At 57.8% G+C, this 25,577-nt stretch overlaps 1 protein-coding gene across 1 annotated transcript; it reads left to right on the plus strand.

The window, feature by feature from the left end:
• Positions 1–20,495: 20,495 nt before the first annotated feature.
• On the plus strand, positions 20,496–25,391 carry LOC135978422 (voltage-dependent L-type calcium channel subunit alpha-1S-like; the record flags this gene model as incomplete). Its single annotated transcript, XM_065579369.1, has 5 exons — positions 20,496–20,816; positions 21,432–21,637; positions 22,718–22,821; positions 24,077–24,225; positions 25,310–25,391. Coding segments are annotated over exons 2-5 (392 nt in total), but the record flags the coding sequence as incomplete, so codon positions are not given.
• Between the last annotated feature and the right edge of the window lie 186 nt (positions 25,392–25,577).

The raw sequence follows: 25,577 nt of genomic DNA on the forward strand, positions 1-25,577 counted from the left end.
GTTCTTCTAGTTAATGGGAGTCATCAAGATGCCAAATCACCATTAATGGCCCACATTTTGCATAATTACAATAGGCCCTCAGAGCTATATTTCATATTTCTAGTTTCAGATACAAGAGTGGTACATTTATACAAATCGGATGATCACACTCAGTAGACAATAAGCTTTGTAATGATACCTTACAAGAGACCTTTTGCACGAAGCATATCTCAGTTACATTATATTCACTTATTCAATGTTTATAAAACCATACAGACTGCACAATGTCACACCACCGCCCAGGCTGGCGCTGGGAGGCCACCTGTGAGATTCAGCTCCCTGCCCAGTCCAAGGCTCCAGCCCTGCCCTGTGATGCTGAGCCAGGGCAGCAGGCAGGAAGGCCGAGTGCTGTAGACAACAGGCTGCCGAGCTGGGCCCCATCCCTCAGCAGGCTGGGATAGGGCTGGCCCTGCCCATGCCCTACTGTCCAACCTTGTTCCTAGCCCATCCCAGTGGGCCCTGTGGGCTGGCCCCAGCCTCCATGACTCAATGTACCCGCCGCTGGGGCTCCCCTACATTCCAGATTCAGCAACTGCCCTGGAATTCAGCAGCCGTTCGCCTCTCCTGAGCTCCACCCCAGGCCTCCTGGCTCTCCCCTCGGGCTGCCCTCCATCCGCCCTCTGCTCCGGGCCAGTCACCCGCTTGTCGCCATCCTCCCCCCAGCCCTTCGGCCAAGCCTACACAGTGTAGTTAGCGCCTAACAATTCTCCTTCCTCACTCAGCTCCTCCATCACCTGGCTCTTTCTCTGCACCTCCTCCTGTGGCGTTCTGCTGCTGAAGGGCCTAGACCGGCAGAGGGGCATCCAGAGGACGGGCTGAGGCCTGAGGAGCCAAGTTCTCCCCAGCAGCGCGGCAGGGTGCCCGGCTCCCCCGCGGCACAGCTCCTGTTAGGGCTAACCCTGCAGAGACATGTTGGCAGCTGGGAGAGAGAAAAGCTGTTTGCTTTGCTGCTCTGCCAGCAGCACAATTTCCTGGGAGGTTGAAAGCCCTCAGCCAGCTCCCACGCCCAGTGCAGGCTGGTGAGACCCAGACAGTGCTAGGGGCTGGCGGGGAGGGGAGCGGGGACAAGGAAGGGGAGAGAAAGGGAGCGAATGAAGGGAGGAGTGGAAGGGCAGAGGGGGGAGGTGAGGTAAGCAGAGTGCTGGGGGGGGACAGAGAAGGGGGGAAGGGAGGGGTCGGGGTTCCCGGGAATGATGTGCAGACAAAAGCTCCACCCAGGAATCTGCTGCTGCTGCCTAGCCAATAGCTGGGAGATCCGCTGTGCAGGGGTGGGGTGTGCAGTGGCAAGGGGCAAGTCAGCGGGATGGGATGTGCAGTGGGCAGAGAGGGGCTGTGCAGTGAGATGGGGTGTAACGGGCAGGGGGCTGTGCAGTGAGGGGGTATAGTAGGTGGTGGGGTCTGCCGTGAGCTGCGGTGTAGCAGGTGGGAGGAGCTGTGCAGGTGGCAGAGGGAGCTGTGCAGTGAGGGGGTGTAGCAGGCGGGGAGCTGTGCAGTGAGCTGGGGTGTAGCAGGTGGGAGGGGCTGTGCAGTGAGATGGGGTGTAATGGGCAGGGGGCTGTGCAGTGAGGGGGTGTAGCAGGCGGGAGGGGCTGTGCAGTGAGATGGGGTGTAGCAGACAAGGGGGCTGCGGAACGGTAGAGGGGGCTGTGCAGTGAGATGGGGTGTAGGAGGCAGGAGGAGCTGTACAGTGAGGGGATGTAGCAGGCGGGGAGCTGTGCAGTGAGCTGGGGTGTAACGGGCAGGGGGCTGTGCAGTGAGGGGTGTAGTAGGTGGTGGGGTCTGCCGTGAGCTGCGGTGTAGCAGGTGGGAGGAGCTGTGCAGTGGGCAGAGGGGGGCTGTGCAGTGAGGGGATGTAGCAGGCAGGAGAGGCTGTGCAGTGGCAGAGGGGGCTGTGCAGTGAGGGAGTGTAGCAGGCGGGAGGGGCTGTGCAGTGAGATGGGGTGTAGCAGACAAGGGGGCTGCGGAACGGTAGAGGGGGCTGTGCAGTGAGATGGGGTGTAGGAGGCAGGAGGAGCTGTACAGTGAGGGGATGTAGCAGGCGGGGAGCTGTGCAGTGAGCTGGGGTGTAACGGGCAGGGGGCTGTGCAGTGAGGGGTGTAGTAGGTGGTGGGGTCTGCCGTGAGCTGCGGTGTAGCAGGTGGGAGGAGCTGTGCAGTGGGCAGAGGGGGGCTGTGCAGTGAGGGGATGTAGCAGGCAGGAGAGGCTGTGCAGTGGCAGAGGGGGCTGTGCAGTGAGGGAGTGTAGCAGGCGGGAGGGGCTGTGCAGTGAGATGGGGTGTAGTAGGCGGGGGGCTGTGCAGTGAGGGGGTGTAGCAGGTGGGAGAGGCTGTGCAGTGAGCTGGGGTGTAGCAGGCGGGTGGGTCTGTGCTTTGAGGAGCTGTAGCAGGCGTGGGGGGGCGGGCTCTGCAGGCGGGGGAAGAATGCCAAGCACATACCCTTGGTAACAGGCCCAGCCCACACATTGTCATTAACCCCTTCCTGTGGTGGCTGTGGCCGAGGCTGTGTGTTCCATGTTCCGTGTTGCACACCTGGGACATGGGGCAGGGACTGGGGCTGCTGACTGATCCCTGGCTTCTCTGGTTCCCTTTCCCAGGAGGCTCTCTCCAAGATTCCCCTGGGATCTATCCCTGGTGCAGGAGCAGGGAGGTGCTCCTGGGGCGAGATCTTTGCCTGGGGAGCACCCTGCTGCCTGTCTCTGTCGGCCTCTTGTGAGATTCCAGGCTCCCATCCCGGGCCGGTGCAAGAAGCGATCGGGTTTTATTTGTTTTGGTTGGAACAAAGTCGCCTGGGCTGCAGTGGCCTTGGCTGGCTCGCTGCTCCCGTTCGCCACCAAAGCACCCTGGTGGGCACAGCCTAGCACTTGTTCCCGAGCCCCTCTGGGCCCATCTCCCCAACCCCGTGGCCCCTGGCTGTGGGGAGGGCTTGGCTCTGGGACATGCCCCTTCCCTCCCAGCTTTTCTCCCCTGCCCGGGGAGCTGGGGGTATGGCAGGGTGAGGAGGAAGGACATAGTGGTGCCATCTGCTGGGATCCCAGGGCGTGCTCTGATTGCCCCTGACCCAATCACAGCAGAGTGGCCTTTGCCTGGCAGACGGAGCCCAGCTCCCGGGTCTGTGGGGCCATGCTGGGCTCTCTGCGTGGGTGCCCCAGGGCTCACCTCCCTGTCCTTGACCTTAACCAGGTGTGACAGAATACAATGGCTGTGTTCACTTTGTACTAATGTCCATGCAAGGGACGCCTTGTGGTGGGTCAGTTCACAACTCATAATTTGCTGATCAATAATCCGATGGCAATGTGCACGGAGCGGTGTGACCTGTGACCTGCTAAACACAAGCTGAGCTCCCGGCTAGAAGCATGTTGTCCAGAGAAGTCTGGGGAGTGGTTGAACCAGTTCCTCGGAAACAAAGAGCGAGCTGACGCCTCAGCCAGGTGTAAACAGGACCGATGGATCGCTACCTACTAGGTGGCCATTCTTTGGCAGGAGCAAAACATCGACATTTTAGCAAAGAACCAGCATGAAGTTCCCACCCATACAGCCTGCCTGGTGCCTCGCTCCCATCGGGAAATGCTTCTCAAAGGGGGACAGGACTATAAAAGGAAGGGGCAGATCCCCCTCAGGCACCCCTCTCTCTTTCCCTGCCCATTGCATTCACTGCACCTGAAGCGACGAAGGTAGCGTTTGTTGGATCTGGAAGAGGGGTCCCATCCTGAAGAGGTTGGTCAGTCAGACTGCGGAAAGCACGTGGTGAGAAAACTTGGTTTTGAATCTAATAGACTGTTAAGTTGGGCACCAGAAGCGTTTTATCTTTATTTTTCTTGTAACTGTGTCTGACTTTTCTGCCTCATTGCTTGTACTCATTGAGAATCTCTCTTTGTACGTAATACACGTGTTTGATCTAATCCAGCATGTTCCAGTCGTGTCTGGGTAACTCCATTTGGGGTAACAACTCGGGTGCATATTCTTCCCTTAAAGGAATAACGGACTTAGTAGATTAGTACTGCCCAGCCAGGAGGGGGTTGGGCACCACAGAACATGCATTTCTGGGGGGAACTGTGGGACAGGGGGTGTGTTGGGGTCATCTGTGAGAGCCCAGGTGTGGCTGGCTGCCTGCAGCACACGCAGACATGGCTGGGAGTGATTTCCACGCTGAAGGCTCCCTGTTGGAGGCGACAGGAGCAATACAGTGGAAAGGGCACCCCAGGGTGCAGGGCAGGGGTGACTCATTGGTCTGGCTGGAACCCTGGCATGTCACACCCCAATGGCTGGCTTTTGCAAGGGTCGGGGAATGTGACTGACCCTGATGCCCTATTGCTTGGGGGAGGGGAGAGACCGCAGGGCTTGGGTTCTGTGCCCATGTCAGCTGGACCCTCTGGGAGGAGCAGGGGCCTTGTGGGATGTGGCTGGGTTGGGAGCTGGCTGCGGCTGGGCTGGGTTTGGGAGCTGGCTGCGGCCGGGCTGGGGTTGGGAGCTGGTTCCTGCTGGGCTGGGTTGGGAGCTGCCTGCGGCTGGGCTGGGTTGGGAGCTGGCTGCGGCTGGGCTGGGGTTGGGAGCTGCCTGCGGCTGGGCTGGGGTTGGGAGCTGCCTGCGGCTGGGCTGGGGTTGGGAGCTGGCTGCGGCTGGGCTGGGCTGGGTTGGGAGCTGGCTGCGGCCGGGCTGGGGTTGGGAGCTGGCTGCGGCTGGGCTGGGGTTGGGAGCTGGCTGCGGCTGGGCTGGGGTTGGGAGCTGGCTGCGGCTGGGCTGGGTTGGGAGCTGCCTGCGGCCGGGCTGGGGTTGGGAGCTGGCTGCGGCCGGGCTGGGGTTGGGAGCTGCCTGCGGCTGGGCTGGGGTTGGGAGCTGGCTGCGGCTGGGCTGGGATTGGGAGCTGCCTGCGGCTGGGCTGGGGTTGGGAGCTGGCTGCGGCTGGGCTGGGGTTGGGAGCTGCCTGCGGCTGGGCTGGGTTGGGAGCTGCCTGCGGCTGGGCTGGGGTTGGGAGCTGGCTGCGGCCGGGCTGGGGTTGGGAGCTGGCTGCGGCCGGGCTGGGGTTGGGAGCTGCCTGCGGCTGGGCTGGGTTGGGAGCTGGCTGCGGCTGGGCTGGGGTTGGGAGCTGGTTCCGGCTGGGCTGGGTTGGGAGCTGGTTCCGGCTGGGCTGGGGTTGGGAGCTGCCTGCGGCTGGGCTGGGGTTGGGAGCTGGTTCCGGCCGGGCTGGGTTGGGAGCTGCCTGCAGCTGGGCTGGGGTTGGGAGCTGCCTGCGGCTGGGCTGGGGTTGGGAGCTGCCTGCGGCTGGGCTGGGTTGGGAGCTGCCTGCGGCTGGGCTGGGTTGGGAGCTGGTTCCGGCTGGGCTGGGGTTGGGAGCTGCCTGCGGCTGGGCTGGGGTTGGGAGCTGCCTGCGGCTGGGCTGGGGTTGGGAGCTGGTTCCGGCCGGGCTGGGTTGGGAGCTGCCTGCGGCTGGGCTGGGGTTGGGAGCTGCCTGCGGCTGGGCTGGGGTTGGGAGCTGCCTGCGGCTGGGCTGGGGTTGGGAGCTGGTTCCGGCCGGGCTGGGTTGGGAGCTGCCTGCGGCTGGGCTGGGTTGGGAGCTGCCTGCGGCTGGGCTGGGTTGGGAGCTGGTTCCGGCTGGGCTGGGGTTGGGAGCTGCCTGCGGCTGGGCTGGGGTTGGGAGCTGCCTGCGGCTGGGCTGGGGTTGGGAGCTGGTTCCGGCCGGGCTGGGTTGGGAGCTGCCTGCGGCTGGGCTGGGGTTGGGAGCTGCCTGCGGCTGGGCTGGGGTTGGGAGCTGCCTGCGGCTGGGCTGGGTTGGGAGCTGCCTGCGGCTGGGCTGGGGTTGGGAGCTGCCTGCGGCTGGGCTGGGGTTGGGAGCTGCCTGCGGCTGGGCTGGGTTGGGAGCTGCCTGCGGCTGGGCTGGGTTGGGAACTGCCCGCGGCCGGGCTGGGGTTGGGAGCTGGCTGCGGCTGGGCTGGGGTTGGGAGCTGCCTGCGGCTGGGCTGGGGTTGGGAGCTGGTTCCGGCTGGGCTGGGGTTGGGAGCTGGTTCCGGCTGGGCTGGGTTGGGAGCTGGCTGCGGCTGGGCTGGGTTGGGAGCTGCCTGCGGCTGGGCTGGGTTGGGAGCTGCCCACGGCCGGGCTGGGGTTGGGAGCTGGCTGCGGCTGGGCTGGGGTTGGGAGCTGCCTGCGGCTGGGCTGGGGTTGGGAGCTGGTTCCGGCTGGGCTGGGGTTGGGAGCTGGTTCCGGCTGGGCTGGGTTGGGAGCTGGCTGCGGCTGGGCTGGGTTGGGAGCTGGCTGCGGCTGGGCTGGGTTGGGAGCTGGCTGCGGCTGGGCTGGGGTTGGGAGCTGGCTGAGGCTGGGCTGGGGTTGGGAGCTGGCTGCGGCTGGGCTGGGGTTGGGAGCTGGCGGGGGTTGGGCTGGGTTGGGAGCTGGCTGCGGCTGGGCTGGGGTTGGGAGCTGGCTCCGGCCGGGCTGGGGTTGGGAGCTGGCTCCGGCCGGGCTGGGTTGGGAGCTGGCTGCGGCTGGGCTGGGGTTGGGAGCTGCCTGCGGCTGGGCTGGGTTGGGAGCTGGCTGCGGCTGGGCTGGGGTTGGGAGCTGGCTCCGGCCGGGCTGGGTTGGGAGCTGGCTGCGGCTGGGCTGGGGTTGGGAGCTGCCTGCGGCTGGGCTGGGTTGGGAGCTGGCGGGGGTTGGGCTGGGTTGGGAGCTGGCTGCGGCTGGGCTGGGTTGGGAGCTGGCTGCGGCTGGGCTGGGGTTGGGAGCTGGCTCCGGCCGGGCTGGGTTGGGAGCTGGCGGGGGTTGGGCTGGGTTGGGAGCTGGCTGCGGCTGGGCTGGGTTGGGAGCTGGCTGCGGCTGGGCTGGGGTTGGGAGCTGGCTCCGGCCGGGCTGGGTTGGGAGCTGGCTGCGGCTGGGCTGGGGTTGGGAGCTGGCTGCGGCTGGGCTGGGTTGGGAGCTGGCTGCGGCTGGGCTGGGGTTGGGAGCTGGCTGAGGCTGGCTGGGGTTTTCACCTTCTTGTACCTCCCTGGGGACCTGGGCCGGAGTTAAAGCAGAGACCCAGAGCTGAGAGGCTGCGCTCAAAGCCCCAGCCGCTGGGCCTTGCTGACCCCCCCAGGAAGCGCAGGGAACTGTCCCCAAGGGCAGGAAGAGCTCTGGGCGCTTTAACACAGGCTTACAAATAGAACAAGCTCCTGCGCTGTGAGAGCGAGAGGCCAATGGGGGCCGGGCTCGGCCCACTGGGCCGAGCTGGGCAGGGCTCCCCGACACCACAGCACAGAGCGACGGGCTCTGGCACCCGCTTGGGCTTCCATGAACATGGGGAGAGAGGAGAGCCCGATGTGGGGTGCACAGGCAACTGCGTGCAGGACCTCTGGGAGTTCAGGCAAGCTTAGGGTTACCATTCGTCCGGATTCCCCCGGACATGTCCGGCTTTTTGAGCTAAAAATAGCGTCGGGGGGGATTTGTAAATGTCCGGACTTCCCCCCCCATGCAGAGCGCGCGCGGCTAACAGGGCAGCTGGCCGGATGGTGTCACTTACATGGGGCTCTGACAGCCGGAGAGAGCCCGTCCTCCACTTCCCCCTCCTCCCCCATGCAGCTGAGATCACTCCCTCCCTCCCTCCCTGCATTCGCAGATCGCCTCCAGCAGTCTGGAGCTCCTCCCCCGCCAGCCAGCCTGCCGGGAGAATGGCTCACAGAGACGTTAGCCGAAGGCCAATGACAAGGGAGCCAGGGGGTCGGAGAAGGGACAGGGAGGTTCTGGAGGGGGCAGTCAAGAGACGGGGGGGGTCTGGAGTTCTGGGGGGGCTTTCTGGGGGTGGGGGTGTGGATAAGGTTTTGGGCAGTCAGGGTACAGGTAGGGGGTAGGGTCCTGGGGGGCATTTGGGGGGGGTAGTTAGGGGATAAGGAACAGGGAGGCTTAGGTAGGGGGTGGAGTCCTGGGGGGCAGTTAAGAGCAGGGGTCCCAGGAGGGGGCAGTCAGGGGACAAGGAGCAGAGGGGTTTAGATGGGTCGGGAGTTGAGTTTAGATGGGGCGGGGCTGTCAGGGGGTGGGGAGTGGTTGGATGGGGCGTGGGAGTCCCAGGGGTCTGTCTGGGGGTGGGGGTGTGGATAAGGGTTGGGGCAGTCAGGGTACAAGTAGGGGGTAGATTCCTAGGGGGCCAGTTAGGATTGGGGGAGGGTCTCAGGAGGGGGCAGTCAGAGGACAAGAGGCAGGGAGGCTTAGGTAGGGGGTGGAGTCCTGGGGGGCAGTTAGGGGCAGGGGTCCCAGGAGGGGGCAGTCAGGGGGACAAGGAGCGGGTGGAGGGTTGGGGGTTCTGAGGGGGGAAAGTGGGAGGGGCAGGGGTGGGGCTAGGGCTGGATGGGGCAGGGCTAGGGCAGGACGGGGCCGGGGCTAGGGCGGGGCTCCTCCCGTCCTCTTTTTTGCTTGCTGAAATATGGTAACCCTAGTGCTGAGGCTCCAGGAAAAGAAGCCAGGGCCTGGTTCTCCTCTCGCTCCCCATTCACACCGGCATAATCCGATTGGTGTCACACCTGATTGACAGTGGGCTGAGTAAGGAGCACAGGACCATGCTGTCCACAGACACTCCTATCCTCCATCAGTCTCTATAGCACTAGGTGCCCAAGAGGCAGTGTGGTCTAGTGGGTGAGGCACTGGGCTGGGCGTGAGGAGACCCAGCTGTGCCACTGCGCTGCTGGATGCCCTTGGGCAACCTGGGGGTTGTAATGCCATTCACTGACAATGGCCTGCTGCCCCCCTGTACCGACAGATGGCGTTGTGACCTGGCACACAGGGCGTCTGTTGCTGTGCCGTGGAACACAGGGGAGTCCACCAAGAACTTGACCCCTGGCAGCACTGGCTCACACACTGTGTGGGTCAGAAAGTGGGGAGACTTCCCAGCCAAGGGAGACCCAGGGTCCCTGCAGGAGGAGGGGGTGGGATGAGCGGGGACTGGAATTTACACCCCTCTCCAATATCTGAACTGCCGTCACTGCTAAAGGGGCATTTTGAGCTGAGGTGCCTGGCACAGACTGGCAGGTTGGTGTGACTCACACACCCAGGGGGCGTGTTGGCCTGGCAGGAGGGATGCTTACATGTGTACTTGGCATGTAGGACGAATGGGTATCAGAGGCTGTCACGGAGTATTGGGGGACTCAGGGCCCTGCACCCCCGGCTTCCTGCGATTCACCATGACTCTCAGCCAGCCAGTAAAGCAGAAGGTTTATTTGGATGACAGGAATACAGTCGAAGACAGGTCTTGCAGGCACAGACAACAGGGCCCCCCTCAGTTAGGTCCAGCTTGGGGTCCCAGGGCATCCCAGCCCACCCCCCTTTGGGGGGTCAGAGCCATCTCTGCCTCCCAGCCATCTCTCCAGCCTGCTTCCAGCACTCTCCTTCAGCGACCCCTCCCACAGCCCCTGTTCAGTCTCCCGGGCCCCCGGAGTCACCTGGCCTCCAACCCCTTCCTGGGTTCTCATGTTACAAGCTCAGGTATGTTCCCTCGGGCAGACTCCCATCCCCCGATGCAGACCATCCTAGCCACACTCGCCTGTCAGCATTCACACACCCCAGCAAGAACAGTCCCAGTTCGTCACATCTCTCCCCCCTTCGAGACCGAACTGAGCGGGGTCACTTTAGCCAGTGACCTGGGGAAGTTCGAACCTACCCCCGTTCCCATGGATGCCCCCGCATCCCTCCCATTCCTTGGTGGGAATTACACCAGGCCCCTCCAGTTTCACGCCCCCCCTTAGGTCGGGGGTGCTTGATGGCACTCGCAGTTCGCATGTGGGAAGGTTTATGCGGCCTGTGCCCTTTTCCCACCCCCATACCTCTGGGGTTCCAACTGGGCTGTGGTCTTCTCCCAGCGCTCCAGTCTGGAGGTCTGTGCTTTGGGCTCTCTTGGTTTAGAGCCGCCCTTTTAACCTTGGCCACCCTCCGGAAAGGATCCTTTATGCTGGGCAAGGGTCCTAAAGCCGTTTTCCCCTTGTCCCAGGCCTTCCTCCCCCTCTGACAGGGGTCACAGGATCGGCAGTACTGTCGGACAGTAACAAAGACCCCAGGCCAGTAAAAGCTCCGTAGCAGCCTCTGCTGGGTGCGCCAGGTTCCCTGGTGGTGCCCTGAGAGGGGAATGTCATGGGCCCGGCACAGCAGCTGGCGGCGATACTTCTGGGGTACCACCAGCTGCCTCCTGATCCCCCCTGACTCCATTTTCCCTGGGGGAGCCCATTCTCGGTACAGGAACCCCTTCTCCCACAGGAACCTTTTCTGGCCACCTCGTCCCATGGTCTGTACCGCATTGAGGTCGGCCAGGTCCCTTATCTTCCGCAAGGAGGGATCTCTCTGCAACTCGGCCTGGAACTCAGCAGCTGGGACAGGGATGGCCACCTGCTCTTTCTCGCCCGCTGGGTCTGAAGCTGCAGCCTCCCTGAGCCGTGTCCCTGGGCGTTCCCTCCCCACCAGGTTAGGGTCCTGCGCCTCAGGCAAGGCACCCCCCCCAAGGCCAGGGCGCAGTGCCCCTCGCTGGCTCTGACTGCGGGTCACAACCAGTGCCTTTTGGGGGTTGCTTGGCCAGTTCTCCAGGTCCCCCCCCATCAATACCTCAGTGGGCAAATACGGGTGTACCCCCACATCCTTGGGGCCCTCCTTGCCCCCCCACTTCAGGTGTACCCTTGCCACGGGCACTTTGACTGGTGTTCCGCCCACCCCTGTCAGGGTCAGGTAGGTGTTGGGCACCACCTGATCTGGGGCCACCACCTCGGGCCGGGCCAGCGTCACCTCTGCGCCCGTATCCCAGTATCCATTGACCTTCCTCCCATCCACCTCCAGGGGAACAAGGTACTCTCTCCGGAGGGACAGCCCCGCGCCCACCGTATAAACCAAAAACCCTGACTCTGGGGCATCCAGCCCCCTAGAGGAGCTGGCCTGGGGCCCTTCTCTCTCTTGAGCAGTTGATAAGCTGCCAGCCCCTCTTGCGTGAGAAGCCTGCCCCTCGTCCGTCTGGGCCTCTACCAAGTTAACCCTGTGCGGGTTCGGTCTGCTCAGTCTGTCCTTGAGCTTGGGGCACTGGGCCCGAACGTGGCCTCTTCGGCCTCAGTAATAGCAGCTCATGTCCTGTGGGTCCCCTCGAGCCGGTCGGTTGTCCCTGACGCTGGGCATTCCCCGTGGGAGGGGATTCCCCATATTCCCCCTTTGGGAGGTCCCAGGGTGACTCTCTCTCTGCATCGCGGTGGGCCTGTTCCTTTGGGGCTCCTCCCTGCCACCCCCTGACCAGCTCTTTACAAACTCATCAGCCAGCTGCCCTGCGTGTCGCGGGTTCTCTGGCTTTCTGTCCACCAACCACAGCCTCAGGTCGGATGGGCACCGCTCATACAGTTGCTCCAGTACCAGCAGTTTAATCAGGTCTTCCTTCGTCTGGGCCCCACCAGCCCACTTGCTGGCGTATCTTTCCATGCGGACGGCTAGTTGCAGATATGAGATCTCAGGGGTTTTATCTTGACTCCGGAACCTTTCCCGGTACATCTCAGGAGTCAGCCCAAACTCACGTAGCAGGGCCTTTTTGAATAGTTCGTAGTCCCCTTTCTCTGCCTCTCCCAGTTGGCGGTACAATGCCACGGCTTTGGGGTCCAGTAAGGGGGTAAGGACCCGGAGTCTGTCCGCGGGATCAACCCGGTGCAGCTCGCAGGCCGTCTCAAAGGCCTCCAGGAAGTCATCCATGTCCTCCCCCTCCTTGCGTGGGGCCAGGATGCACTTATCAAAGCTCCGTGCAGTCCTGGGTCCCCCCTCACTCACCGCAGCCGGGGGTTCGCTGCCCTTCAATCTCGCCAGTTCCAGGTCATGCTGACGCTGTCTCTCATTCTCCTGTCTCTGTCTCTCTTCATGCTGACGCTGTCTCTCATTCTCCTCCCGTTCATGCTGTCTCTGTCTCTCTTTCTCCTCCCGTTCATGCTGTCTCTGTTGTTCACGATCCTCCAGCTCTCTCAGTTTTAGCTCTTTCTCCCATTCCAGCCAATTCCGCTCCACGGATGCCGAACGTCGCCGGGAGGATCCTCTGCTGGCCGGCGAGCTTCGCCGGGAGGGTCCCCTGCTGGCCGGGGGGGTCACGGCGCCTTCGGTATTTGCTGGGCTCCTCCCCACCCTTCCCCTAGGCATAGGAAGGAGGGGTCTCGGGAAGCCCTCAGCAGCCGGCTGACCACTCCCAGCTGGGACAGACACTGGTGCCTGCGCTGCATTTGCCAGGCTGCTTCCCTGAGACACAGGGATCAGTTCATTCGCGCGATCTTCCGCCTCCAGCCGGGCAATGAGCTGTTCTTTGGTGAGCCTCCCAATGCACAGCCCCCTCTGCTTGCACAGCTCCACCAGGTCGCTCTTAAGCCGCTTGGCATACATCTTCCTGCTGGCCACTCACCGGCCTGTGTGCTCACAGCTCCCCACAGTTCCCAGGGGGCCCCCTAGTGTGCCAGCCTTCTCGAGGTCACCACCTCTCTGCCAGGGTCGAGCTGCAGCCTCCTCCGCCCCTGGGACCACTCGCTGCGATCCCCCCGGGGGACCCTGTTACTGCAAAAGTCCTTCTCGCTGGTCACACACTCCCAGGGGTAATAACCGTCTCTCTCTCACTCTTCAGCACGCCTGGTCCCCGTCAATCCCCCTTCGTTTTACTGCTCCCCAGTCACTTACTGCAGGAAGCGCCGTCCACGGGGTGCAGTAGATCCCGCCGCTGCCACCAGTTGTCACGGAGTATTGGGGGACTCAGGGCCCTGCACCCCCGGCTTCCTGCGATTCACCATGACTCTCAGCCAGCCAGTAAAGCAGAAGGTTTATTTGGATGACAGGAATATAGTCCAAGACAGGTCTTGCAGGCACAGACAACAGGGCCCCCCTCAGTTAGGTCCAGCTTGGGGTCCCAGGGCATCCCAGCCCACCCCCCTTTGGGGGGTCAGAGCCATCTCTGCCTCCCAGCCATCTCTCCAGCCTGCTTCCAGCACTCTCCTTCAGCGACCCCTCCCACAGCCCCTGTTCAGTCTCCTGGGCCCCCGGAGTCACCTGGCCTCCAACCCCTTCCTGGGTTCTCATGTTACAAGCTCAGGTATGTTCCCTCGGGCAGACTCCCATCCCCCGATGCAGACCATCCTAGCCACACTCGCCTATCAGCATTCACACACCCCAGCAAGAACAGTCCCAGTTCGTCACAGAGGCGTGAGGGTCTATCCTATCCATGCATGTCTGGATCCTGCAGGTCAGCACTCTGGCTGCCAGATTTAACTGGGCCATGGCCCATGTATGAGCAATTCCCTGCATACATCCTACCCTGGAAACCCTAATGCCTGCAGTGTCACCTACCTCCCTGCCTTGTCCCCTGTGTGTTGCCAGCGTGAATACTGTGGCAGAGGGGAGAGTAGTCCACTGGCAGTAGGAGGGGTGGCCTACTGGACAGCTATGAGACAAACATGTGCCACATGGCTAGCCAGTGTTGGTCTATAAGACCTTGCTACATGGAGTGTATGGGCTGTGGGTACAGACCCAAAGAGACTTGTAGAAAGCAGAGCCGGGGAGGGGATTCTGCTCTGCTTAAAAAGACTATAGAGACAAGGCAGGTGAGGGAATATCTTTTATTGGACCAACATCTGTTGGCAAGAGAGACAAGTTTTGGTGCTACACAGAGCTCTTCTTCGGGTCTGGGAAAGGTGCTCTGTACTAAATACAAGGTGGAACAGATGATTTAGCATAAGTAGTTAACACATTCACCCACCTAGTCTCGCACATATTCTAAGGGACCATTCAAGGTGAAGTGGCCCGTTACCACCTCTGCAGTCATGGGACAAACAAAGGGGGTTAGTGGGTTACAGATTGTTGTAATAAGCCATAAATCCAGTGTCATAGACTCAGACTTTAAGGTCAAAAGGGACCATTAAGATAATCTAGTCTGACCTCCTGCAGAACGCAGGCCACAGAATCTCACCCACCCACTCCTGTATCAAACCTGTGTCTGAGCCATTGAAGTCCTCAAATCATGGTTTAAAGACTTCAAGTTGCAGACAATCTTCCAGCAAGTGACTCATGCCCCACGCTGCAGAGGAAGGTAAAAAAAACCCAGAGCCTCTTTATTAAGATGGTGATTTTTGGTGTCTAGCAACATTATGAATTTAAGCTCCCAGGCTCGTCTTTTGAAAGCATCGTGCAGGTTTCCTTTGAGGTGGAGAACTGAGAGGTCAGATACAGAGTGGTCATTTGGTGAAAAGTGTTTGCCCGCAGGTGATTGGGTGTTTTTGTTTTTTATCATTTTACTGTGCAAGTTCATTTGAGAGTGTAGTGATTGTTTGGTTTCACCCACATAGTTGTTGTTGGGCACTGGGTGAGGTACACCACATGTTGTGATAGGCATGTGTAGGACCCAGGGATCTTGAAAGGTGTGTTGTGTGGGGTGTTGGTCATTGCAGCAGTGGAGCTATGTCTGCAGGTTTTACATCTGTTGTTCTGGCAGTTCTGGTGCCACTTTGAGTCGGTGTGTCCTAGTCTGTGAGGAGCTCGCTTCTGATGATGAGTTTGGAGAGGATGGGGGCCTTGTTTGAAGGCCAGAAGAGAGAGTTCAGGAAAGCTCTTTCAGGATGTGGTCCCCATCGAGTATAGGTTGTAACTGTTGGATGATGTCCAATGATATGGGTTCCAGTGTGGGGTCATTCCTTGATGTGATCTGTTTCTCTGGTGGAGTGCCCTTGTTTGGTGAAGGCAGTTTTAAGTCTGTAGCCCAGACTTCATAGATTTCCACCACACCTTAATCCATTCTATAAGACCATGTTTTCAGTATATATACTTTGATCCTGCTTTGAGCAGGAGATTGGACTAGATGACCTCCTGAGGTCCCTTCCAACCCCGATATTCGATGATTCTAACTCCTTACATAATATCAGTACATACATCTCACAATGATATCAATAACCAATGTGACACTGGCTTTCTGTGAATACCTCTCATGACATTCTTGGGTGAATGAGAAGGTGCATACTGGCCTCAGGGTACACCTGTACCCCTCTGTACCTCCTTGTTGGTTGGCATTAACAGGTTCTCGGGTCACAATATGGAATGGGGCTGCTAGCTATACAGTGATACCTGGCATGTTTGCTGTCTGTGTGGAGGTGAAAAGGGAGCTACATGGGCTTTGGCCTGATTTCTTGCACATCACCTAGAGGCGGGAGATTTCAATCCTGGGTCCCATCCTTTGTTAAGGGGAATTCACTCTTTCAGTTCTGGTATTTTCTAATCTACCAGTCAAATGAATACTTAGGAAGATATGTGTGGGCTAAACCTGGCATGCACCCCTATTGATGGCAGCAGGAGATGGGCATCTGTCTTAGAGTCTGGCTCCGAAGAGCATTCAGGGTGTAATACCAGGTGGGGTCAGGATTTCAGCGGCCCCCAGAGCAAACTGAAAGTGGGGAATCTCCCTGCCCTGTTATTGTGGGGTGTGAATGTAAAAACATAAATATAAATACCTCCCCCCCCCCCCAATAACTGGCTGGATCTAAAGTATTTAAATCCTGACCTGGAAGAGGCCCCAGCAACAGGCAGTGATTAGCGTCAGCTGGGGTGGTGGATAGGCGGCCGGCACTGCTGTGCCCGGTGCAAAACGCAGCAACTATTCTGGGCCCTGATGGCCGCAGGCAGCTGCGCTGGGTCAGTTGAAGCACCAGACAGCAAAGCCTCTGGACGAAGGCAGGAGAGGAGGGGGGCAGCATCCTCTCTGCCCAAATGGAGTTTAGGGGTTTTCTCCCCTTCCCCTGGTTTGCCAAACCTCAGTTTCCTGCCACTAGTGGGGGCAGGAACACAAAGGGAGCTGGAATTAGGGTGACCAGATAGCAAGTGTGAAAAATCGGGACGGGGGTGAGGGGTAATAGGTGCCTATATAAGAGAAAGCCCCAAATATTGGGACTGTCCCTATAAAATCAGGACACCTGGTCACCCTAGCTCGAACCCATCAAGCACAGCCCTGGGCAAAACCAGGGCTCAGTTTGGGTTTCGATGGGAGCGAGGGGCCCCACTGATGGGAAACTGGCTGAAGTGGGGGAAAGGGGCTCTGCTGGGGGGCCTGGCTGCAGTGGACGTGAGGGGCCCAGATGGGAGAATTGGCCTCAGTGGGGCTGGGGGCAGCTAGGGGGACTAGCCGCAGTGGGGGTGAGGTGCCCAGCTGGGGGGACTGGCCACAGTGGGAGTGAGGGACCCAGCTGGGGGGACTGGCCAGAGTGGGGGTGTGGGACTCAGATGTCATATTCAACTGTACTTAATAAAGAGGGACAAGATCACGGTGGAATGGAGCAGACGGGGCCGGGCTCAGGAGGAAGACAGAGGCTACTTCTGGGGGGATTCTGCACCAAAATTTTAAAAATGCTGTGCCAAAATTTTAAAAATTCTGCATATTTTATTTGTCAAAATGACACAATATAATCACTTTAGTTTCAATTATTTTGGTAATTTATTTCAAAATACCTGTCAACAAGTATGTCAACAAAATGCAGACAACAGCAAAAAAGATTCTTCCAGGAGTAGAGAATTAAAGAAACCTCTATGATGACCCAGTTCCAGTTGAGGGGTGCTGGAAGGAGTTGTGTGGGGCCCCCCCAGAGCCAAGCCACACTGCACCCCCTGGCCCAGACACCAGCACCGCCTTCCCGCAGAGCCCAGCCGCAGGGCACTCCCTGCCCAGAGACCAACACCCCCTCCCCGCAGAGCCCAGCCGCGGGGCACTCCCTGCCCAGAGACCAACACCCCCTCCCCGCAGAGCCCAGCCGCGGGGCACTCCCTGCCCAGAGACCAACACCCCCTCCCCGCAGAGCCCAGCCGCAGGGCACTCCCTGCCCAGAGACCAACACCCCCTCCCCGCAGAGCCCAGCCGCGGGGCATTCCCTGCCCAGAGACCAACACCGCCTCCCCGCAGAGCCCAGCCGCAGGGCATTCCCTGCCCAGAGACCAACACCCCCTCCCCGCAGAGCCCAGCCGCAGGGCACTCCCTGCCCAGAGACCAACACCGCCTCCCCGCAGAGCCCAGTCGCGGGGCACTCCCTGCCCAGAGACCAACACCCCCTCCCCGCAGAGCCCAGCCGCAGGGCATTCCCTGCCCAGAGACCAACACCCCCTCCCCGCAGAGCCCAGCCGCAGGGCACTCCCTGCCCAGAGACCAACACCCCCTCCCCGCAGAGCCCAGCCGCAGGGCACTCCCTGCCCAGAGACCAACACCCCCTCCCCGCAGAGCCCAGTCGCGGGGCACTCCCTGGCACAGACACCGGCACCCCCAGAGCCTTTACTCCCCCCAGCTTCTTTACTGTCCCACCGGGGACATGGTGTGGTGCAGCCGTGTCCTTCCTCAGCCTTTGCCAGAGCTGGCTGCATCTCCAAGGCCCTCTCCATCCCTGGGAGAATGAGCATCAAAGTGCTCCACTCTGCAGAGTCCAGCAGCCCCTAGTGGCAGTTAGAAATTCTGCAGTGGCAACTATCAGGGGGTAGCCGTGTTAGTCTGTATTTTGAAGTGAGGTTTTTACTCACGAAAGCTTATGCCCAAATAAATCTGTTAGTCTTTAAGGTGCCACCAGACTCCTTGTTGTTTTTGCAGTGGCAACGGAATTCTGCAAAATTGTGCATTGTGTGGCGGCGCAGAATTCCCCCAAGGAGTAAGAGGCTGTGTGTGAGCAGGAGCAGCAGGTGTGGAGGTGACCTGGGAGTTGGCTGTGGAAGGAATGCTAGCTGGGTACAGAGTTATTGGGAGGCTATGGATGCAAATCACATGCAGATCAGCAAGCCACTTAGTGAGAGAGTGGGGGGCTTCTCTTAATAGAGTATTAAACTGGTTTGCTCCGTTTTCCCTCTTAACAACAGGGGATACGTGAATTAGAGATTCTCACCCAATAGCAGTATTGCCAACCTCAAGAGATCAAGAATCATAGAAGATCAGGGTTGGAGCAGACCTCAGGAGGTCATCTAGTCCAACCCCCTGCTCAAAGCAGGACCATGACTCACATCCTCTAAAATCATGTGATTGGCCCCACAATCAGTGAGATTTTTTTAAAAAAAAATCATCAAACTCTGTTTTTCAATCTGTCTTTTCGCTTTCGAACTCTCCTCTGCTTGTGTGTGTGTGTGTGTGTGTGTGTGTGTGTGTGTGTGTGTGTGTGTGTGAGAGAGAGAGAGAGAGAGAGAGAGATAATGTCCGGTTGACAAGTCAACCTTTAATGAACACGTGCCTCTCTCTGGCTGCTTGAATGGAAGCTGCAAGTAGACAGACATACTTCAGGAGAATTCAAAAGGACAAGATGCAGAAGATGTTGTATTTGGGCTAGTCCTCAGTACCAAGAGATTCATTTCAATATAATAGTCGTGCTTCTGGTAATGGTATCTCCTTATGAGGATGGAGCCCTTCAAAAGTATCCATTCCAAAATGGAGAGCTACCGTAGAGGGAAGGCATCCATGCTGGTTGGAAAAAGGGGAGAATGTATGGGAAGTTCTTGTACACAGGTGTTGCCTGCCCAGAACTGGGCCCGAGATGGCAAACAGGGGGTTCGTTGCCCGGTGTGCTTGGCACCAATAAAGACACCGAGGGGAGAAAGCAAGCCAAGTTTATTTCAGAGCTCTGAAATGGCACTAGGAGACCGGCATGTCTCAAATCTAGTGCAACAAATACAAACAAATTTTACCTTTTATACTTCAAACTGTTTGCATACATCTCTTTGTCTGGCTGTTCCCCCTTACCCCTCTCTTCCAGACAACTGTTACAATAAGCTCTACATAAGCTTGTGAGAGAACTTTCTCAGTCTTTGCGACCTTGAGTTAGACGCCTGCAAACTAACTACCCCTCCTTTCCCTCGCTTCTTATCTCTATTATTTCTGCTAGTGGGAGTGAAACTGCAGCCATCTGTTAAAAAGCTGACATTACATTTCTGCTTCAGCCTACTTCAGAGCATGTAAGCAGTTAGCACAGAAGTAGGTGAGAGTTCCCAAGATGGAGTCACTGTGGTTCAGGTAGGCCCAGAGCAAAAGAGCTTCATCAGCACTTTTGGCCTTCCGCTCTCCGGAGTTACCTGGTAGCTATACCTAGTGGACCCCAACACAGGTATAACCCTAAGTACTCAGTGGAGAGCTCTGTCCTGTGACAAAGTTACAATATGATAGAAAAACCTAATTCACACACATTTAGAAATAGACTGAACAAGGCCTATAACATGGAGCCGGCAAATGAGCAATGAACAGCTGAGAAACACAAAGCATTCTCTCTGTGCAACACGTTTTCCAATGATTTTTGAATAATGAGGTGAGCTGTAAAGATCTTGACACGTAAGAAGATCTTTACAACAGCAAGCCCCTTTCAGAGCTTTTCTTAGCTCAGTGCAGTAGTTACAGTCATAATCCCTGAATATGATTTTTTAAAAAAAATAATCAATTCAGTCACATTCAAAGCATTTCAACAATAAATTAAACCGTCTTCTGTTGTTGTATAATTTTGATAACTACATACGTATGTACATGATCCAGTAATTACAATGAATAATTTGGTTTTTAATTAATAATTGTCCAAATAACTATAAATAAATAATTTTTTATTTTAAATAGACTTCTCTTTCGCAGCCTCCCCATCCCCCCATCAGTTCAGGCCCCCCATCAGTCCCCAACCCCTCAATCCAGCCCCCGGAGCCTCACCTCTGCTCCCCCTAGGTTTCCTCGCCCCCCTTTCCCAGGCCTGGGGGTTGTAGTGGGGTCCCCTCTCATCTCCCCTTTCCCAGGCTGGGGGGTTAGGGATGGCTCCCTCTGTCCCTTTCCAGGCCAGGTGCTGGAGGGGAAAAGAGCAGAGGTCCTGCCCTGTCCATGTTTTTCACAGGATGGGAGGAGGGAATGGAGCCAGTGCTGGCTCTGCCGGCTTCCAGCAGGACCAAACTTCGCAAGGGGGCTGTAGCTTCTTGCATCAATTGACAAGCTGGTGCCTGCAGCTGGCCCTGTCTAGGGGGGAGGGGGAAGAGCGAGGGCACGGCAGGCTCAGGGGAGGGGGCAGGGCCTATGGCAGAGCCAGGGGTTGAGCAGTGAGCACCCCCCGGCACATTGGAAAGTTGGTGCTGGTAGCTCCAGCCCCGGAGTCGGTGCCTATACAAGGAGCCGCATGTTAACTTCTGAAGAGCCGCATGTGGCTCCGGAGCCACAGGTTGGCCACCCCTGATCTAGATAGTCCCAGTGCTAGTGCCCCTCGCGGAGATATAACCCACCAAGACCCAGCATGTGTCAATCCCACCATAGTCTGTTGTGAAAGGAGCTGGTGGGGGTCACCCCAGTGTCTAGGAGCCAGATGCCCCCATCGTGAGACCATCTCCCAAGGAGATGAACTGCGGGGACTCAGCCTTCCCCGATCCCTCTGGGGCAGTGTGAGGGGGCCTGGAGCTGCTGCTGCCTGTAATGGGATTGAGAGATTTCAGTCACCAGGGCTTTCCTTCTCACCCCCCCCCCTCCTGGGACATATAGGGACACATGCTGGGGAGGAAGGATGGCCTAGTGGTTGACACCAGTGAGAGCTGGGCCCAGGTCCCTCCCTCTCTTCCCTGTCATGTGCTGCGGTGGCGAAGCGGTTCAATGTGTCTGTGAGACGCCGTGCTGCCAGTTAGGAGGGGAGGTGAGTGTGACCTGTTACCCTTCTCTCTCTCTCTCTCTCAGCTGCAGTCCTGCAGGTGGTCCTGAACTCCATCATCAAGGCCATGGTGCCCCTGCTCCACATCGCCCTACTGGTCCTCTTCATGATCATCATCTACGCCATCGTCAGGCAGGAGCTGTTCAAGGGAAAGTTGCACAAGACTTGCTACTACATCGGGACAGGTCTGGAACGTGGGCGACCCTCCCACCAGCCGGGGGGGCCATGCCATAACCCTCCCAGCCACACCATATAGCCATATAACCATATGACGTGGCTGGGAGGTGTATGCCATATCTGGGGGCGTTATATGACTACATGGCATGGCGGGGAGGTGTATGGCATGGCTGGGAGGTGTATGGCATGGCTGGGGGCATTATAAGGCTATATGGCATGATGGAGAGGTATATGGCATATCTGGGGGCATTATATGGCTATATGGTGTGGCTGGGAGGGTTATGGCATGGCTGGGGGAGTTATATGGCTATATGGTATGGCTGGGAAGGTTATGGCATGGCTGGGGGAGTTATATGGCTATATGGTATGGCTGGGAGGGTTATGGCATGGCTGGGGGAGTTATATGGCTATATGGCATGGCTGGGAGGTGTATGGCATGGCTGGGAAGGTTATGGCATGGCTGGGGGCATTATATGGCTATATGGTGTGGCTAGGAGGTATATTGCACTGCGCCAGAGCCCTCCTCTGGGTGGGGCTGGGGGCTAAGGCACAAGCAGCAGCAGGAGTGTAGTTGTCCTTCTCCTCTGCTCAGCCTGACTTCTGTGCTTCGGTTTCACCCTCAGATATCATTGCCAAAGGGGAAATGGAGAAGCCATCCCCGTGCACCACCACCGGCCACGGGTATCACTGCACCCTCAACGGCACTGAGTGCAGGAGTGGGTGACCAGGGCCCAACAACGGCATCCCCCATTTTGATAATTTTGGCTTCGCCATGCTGACTGTGTACCAGTGCATCACCATGGAGGGCTGGACGGAAGTCCTCTACTGGGTAGGTGAAGGCCTGAGCCCGCTGGCTGCGAGGGAGGAGACGCCGGCACGCTCTTTGAACAAGAACATGGTACTAAGCGGGTTGGGCTGGCCAGGCTTCCCAAATGGTGGGGATCCTTCCGGGGCAGCGAGCCCCGCAGACTCTGCAGCTACTGGATGATGTATCCACTGAGCAATGAGCTCCCAGGGAGAAGGTGGCACCCGCCAGTGCAGCAGAGTGTTTGAACCCTGCCTAGCCAAGAGAGTCCCTGTCCAAGTACCGCTGAGACTCTCAAACGAACCCCACCCTTGCCTTAAAAGACAGGAGCCTGGTGGGAGCGAGTCCTCGGACGGCTCCTCAGCTCTGGAGCTCAGGTATAAGCGACCATAAACTTGCCCTCAAAGCCACGAAGAATGGTAGGGGAGGAAGGATGGTGTGACGGCTCAGGGACAGGCTGGGAATTGCAGAGCTGAGTTCCAGTCCCGCCTCTGCCTCTGGAAAGTGCTTGGTGTGTTACCCTTCTGGGCATCCTTTGTTCCCAGGAGTGTGGGCTGAGGGCAGCTTGAGACACAGGTTGCTGGGCCAGTGTCTGATATTGTATCTGGTGGCTTTTAATAATACCACCACCTAGCTCTTATACAGTGCTTTTCACCATTAGATCTTAAAGCATTTCACCGTCATTAACCCCCCCTGCCCCACTCACCCCCTGGGAGGCAGGCAGGACAGTGCTATTATCTCCATTGCACAGATGGGGAGCTGAGACCCAGAGGCTAAGTGACTTGCTCAAGGTCACACAAGGAGTCTGTGGCAGAGTAGGGAGTTGGGTCTTCAAAGCCTTAAACTAGTGCCCTAACCACTGGTTCCTGGGAGGAAGGCTGGTCAATGAGTAGGGACAAGTCTGAAACCTGGGAGACCCAGGTTCAATTCCCTGCTCTGCCACAGACTCCCATTGTGACCGTGGGCAAGTCTCTTAGTCGCTCTGTGTCTCAGTTCCCCATGCGTAAAGACTGTGAGGTGCTCAGCTACTCCAGTAATGGGCTTACCTGAGCCAGGTGGATTTGGTTCTCCCCCTGGATCTTCATCTGCCTCTGTCCTGCTCAGGTGAACGACGCCATCGGGAACGAGTGGCCCTGGATCTATTTCGTCAGCCTCATTCTGCAGGGCTCTTTCTTCGTTCTCAACCTGGTGCTGGGCGTGCTCAGCGGGTAAGGCGTGTGGACTGCATGGTGCCGCTCTCCTTTCTATCTGTCCCAGCAGGGGTCTGCCCTGAGGGAGGGGCCGGGCCCTTATTGAGTTTGGGGATATGAACAGAAAGTCTGAAGGGGGTTTTTAACCTTTTTCTTCCCTTCTTCCTTGGTACCTTGGCTATCAAGGCTATCAAGCCTTGTCTTCCCTTTTCTCTTGGAGAACTCTTTGGATGACTCAGGAATGTGGAGCAGGGGCGCTATCAGCCCTTAATTGAAGGGACAGGATGGTGGAATTCTTAACACAGAGAGCTTTTCTCCCCAGTCTTAACAAAACCAGACAATGAACACATTGTAATTATTCAGTTGTATTGTGGTAGCACCTAGCAGCCCCCATTCTGGCCCAGGACCCCATGGTGCTAGGTGCTGTGCAAACACAGAACAAAAAGACAGTCCCTGCCCCAACAGCAGTTTTAAATAGTCCCTGTAAAATTCCCTTCCCTTCTCAGTTAACCAGGTGTCACTTCCTTGGTCCCTGCAGTGTCACAATCTTACTAGTCCTCGAGTCTTCCAGCATAGCCAAGACATGAATTAAAGCAAACGGGTAAAATACCACTGAAAACAAATCCACCCGTCCTTTCCAGGCCTGCTTTATCCCTCAGAAGGGAGCAAAAAAAGGCCAAGCCCAATGTTTTTCCCCCTTGACAGGTCACCTTTACTATGGAGAATGTGGGAAAATGGGCACAGCTGGCAATCTCTCTGCACCCTCCAGCTGCGTGAGCTTCCCCTTTAGCTCTGACACTCTGTTATGATTTTCTCAAGGCTTTCCAGTATCGGATACTCCTGTGTGCCTCAACAGCAGCAGTGGGGACAGCCATTAGTGCTCCTAATGTTAACCTGCCCTCTTTACAATCTAGCTGTAGTAGTTGGTTCTGTGGTGTCCTGTGGCAAGGAGTTCCACAGGATGATAAAAAATGGGGAATAGGGAAGCATTTCCTGTTATTAGGTCTGTATTCCTCCCCCTTCCCCCGCAATTTTGTATTATATAACCAAGGTAAAAGGCAGGACTGATCCATTCTCAGTCTTCAGTTGAGTTAAAGGAGTAATTCCACCAGCTGGCAGCAGTAGTAGGCTCTTGTCCTCTCTGGGGACTAGCCACTAGAATAGGACGTGGCACACACTTGATGAGTGTGTCCCATGAGCAAGGTCTGGATTGAAGCTGCCCGCAGAGCCCCCTCTCCATTGGCCTCATGCCAACCGTCTGCGTTTGTTCCAGGGAGTTCACCAAGGAGCCTGAGAAGGCCAAGTCACGGGACACGTTCCAGAAGCTGCGAGAGAAGCAGCAGCTGGAGGAGGATCTGAAGGGCTACATGGACTGGATCACCCATGCCGAAGTCATGGACAGCCACCGGGCCAGGGGAGAAGGTACCATCCTCACCTGGGCAAAGCCTCTCGCTTCTGGAGAATGGTTAAATCCTCCACCGGGGGTGGGGGGTGGGTGTCTGTGGGATGAGCGGGGTGGGAGGCCGGGAGAAGGTGTGCACTTGCTCCTAGTTTACTCATTGAGGGAGGCTGCCCCTCCCTTGACATTATCCAGGTTCAAGGATTAGAAGCTGCTTCAGACTCGCCAGAGATGAAGAGTTTTTGGAGAGGAAAGACCGTCCTATGGCATAGGACAGGCCAAGGCCTTGGGAAGCCCGTAGGCTGTTCCTGGCTCTGCCACTGACACACTGGGTGACCTCGGGCAAGTCACTTCACCAATCCGTGCCTCTGTTTCCCATGTGTAGTGGGATGTACTAACACTTGCCCATTTGGGGCTGAAATTAATCACATTTGCTAAGGGCTTTTGAGAACCTGAAGTGGAAGTTGCTATAGAAGAGAGTTATTGGCCCCCCTTCCCCATTACCTCCCTGGGATGCTGTTATGTGATTGGATATAATCCCTTGGCTCTTTGTTTACTCTGTGGGGCATTTTACACAGCTGTGGAGCTATATGTAATGATCAGAATTCTGAACGCCATCGCTGGTCCCCTGCTCTCTATTGCCACCGGTTACACTCCCGCGGTGTCTAGTATTGCTCCGTTTCTTCGCACATTACGATGCCAAAAAAAACCTCCTTCCCAAACTTGTTCTCTTGAGTGCGGACGTGTCTCTTGAGGAGGTTTGTATCTCTTAGGGAGTTATTAGATGGGAACCCTTCCTTTGCAGATGTGCTTCTCAGGGTATAGCTACGCTGCAATCACTTTCATCTAGCCAGCTCGGTCACCAGAGCCGGTGAAGCCGCAATAGCCCTGTGAGTGATTATACGCCGATTTCACCGCTCCAGTATCGGAGCTAACGAGATTAAAGTGCTCTCGGGTGCATCTGCACAAGCTGCGATCACACCTCCGATTGCAGTGTGGACATACCCTTAGAGTTCCCCTTCCCTCTCCAGTGGGAATCCATTGCCGATGTCCCCATGTGTCTCTTGAGGGGGTCCCCAGCTCACTGAAGATCTCTCTCTTTCATAGGGATGCTGCCATCAGAGGAAGGGGGTTCAGAGACCGAGAGCCTGTCTGAAATTGAGGGCATGAACAAATGGATTCTCTTCTTGTGAGTACACACACATACACACACACACACACACACACCCCCACACACACAGAGTCTCTCTCTCTCCTGCCTGATCCTGACTCTCCTGCTCTTGGAATCAATCCTGTTGTAAGAGCCCCTATCGGAAGAGCTGGTAGTTTTGTTGGGGGGGTGGATACACCATGTTCAGTGCAGCCCACGCAAAGG

This window comes from Chrysemys picta, unplaced genomic scaffold (assembly GCF_011386835.1).
Source record: "Chrysemys picta bellii isolate R12L10 unplaced genomic scaffold, ASM1138683v2 scaf252, whole genome shotgun sequence".
NCBI lineage: Eukaryota > Metazoa > Chordata > Testudines > Emydidae > Chrysemys > Chrysemys picta.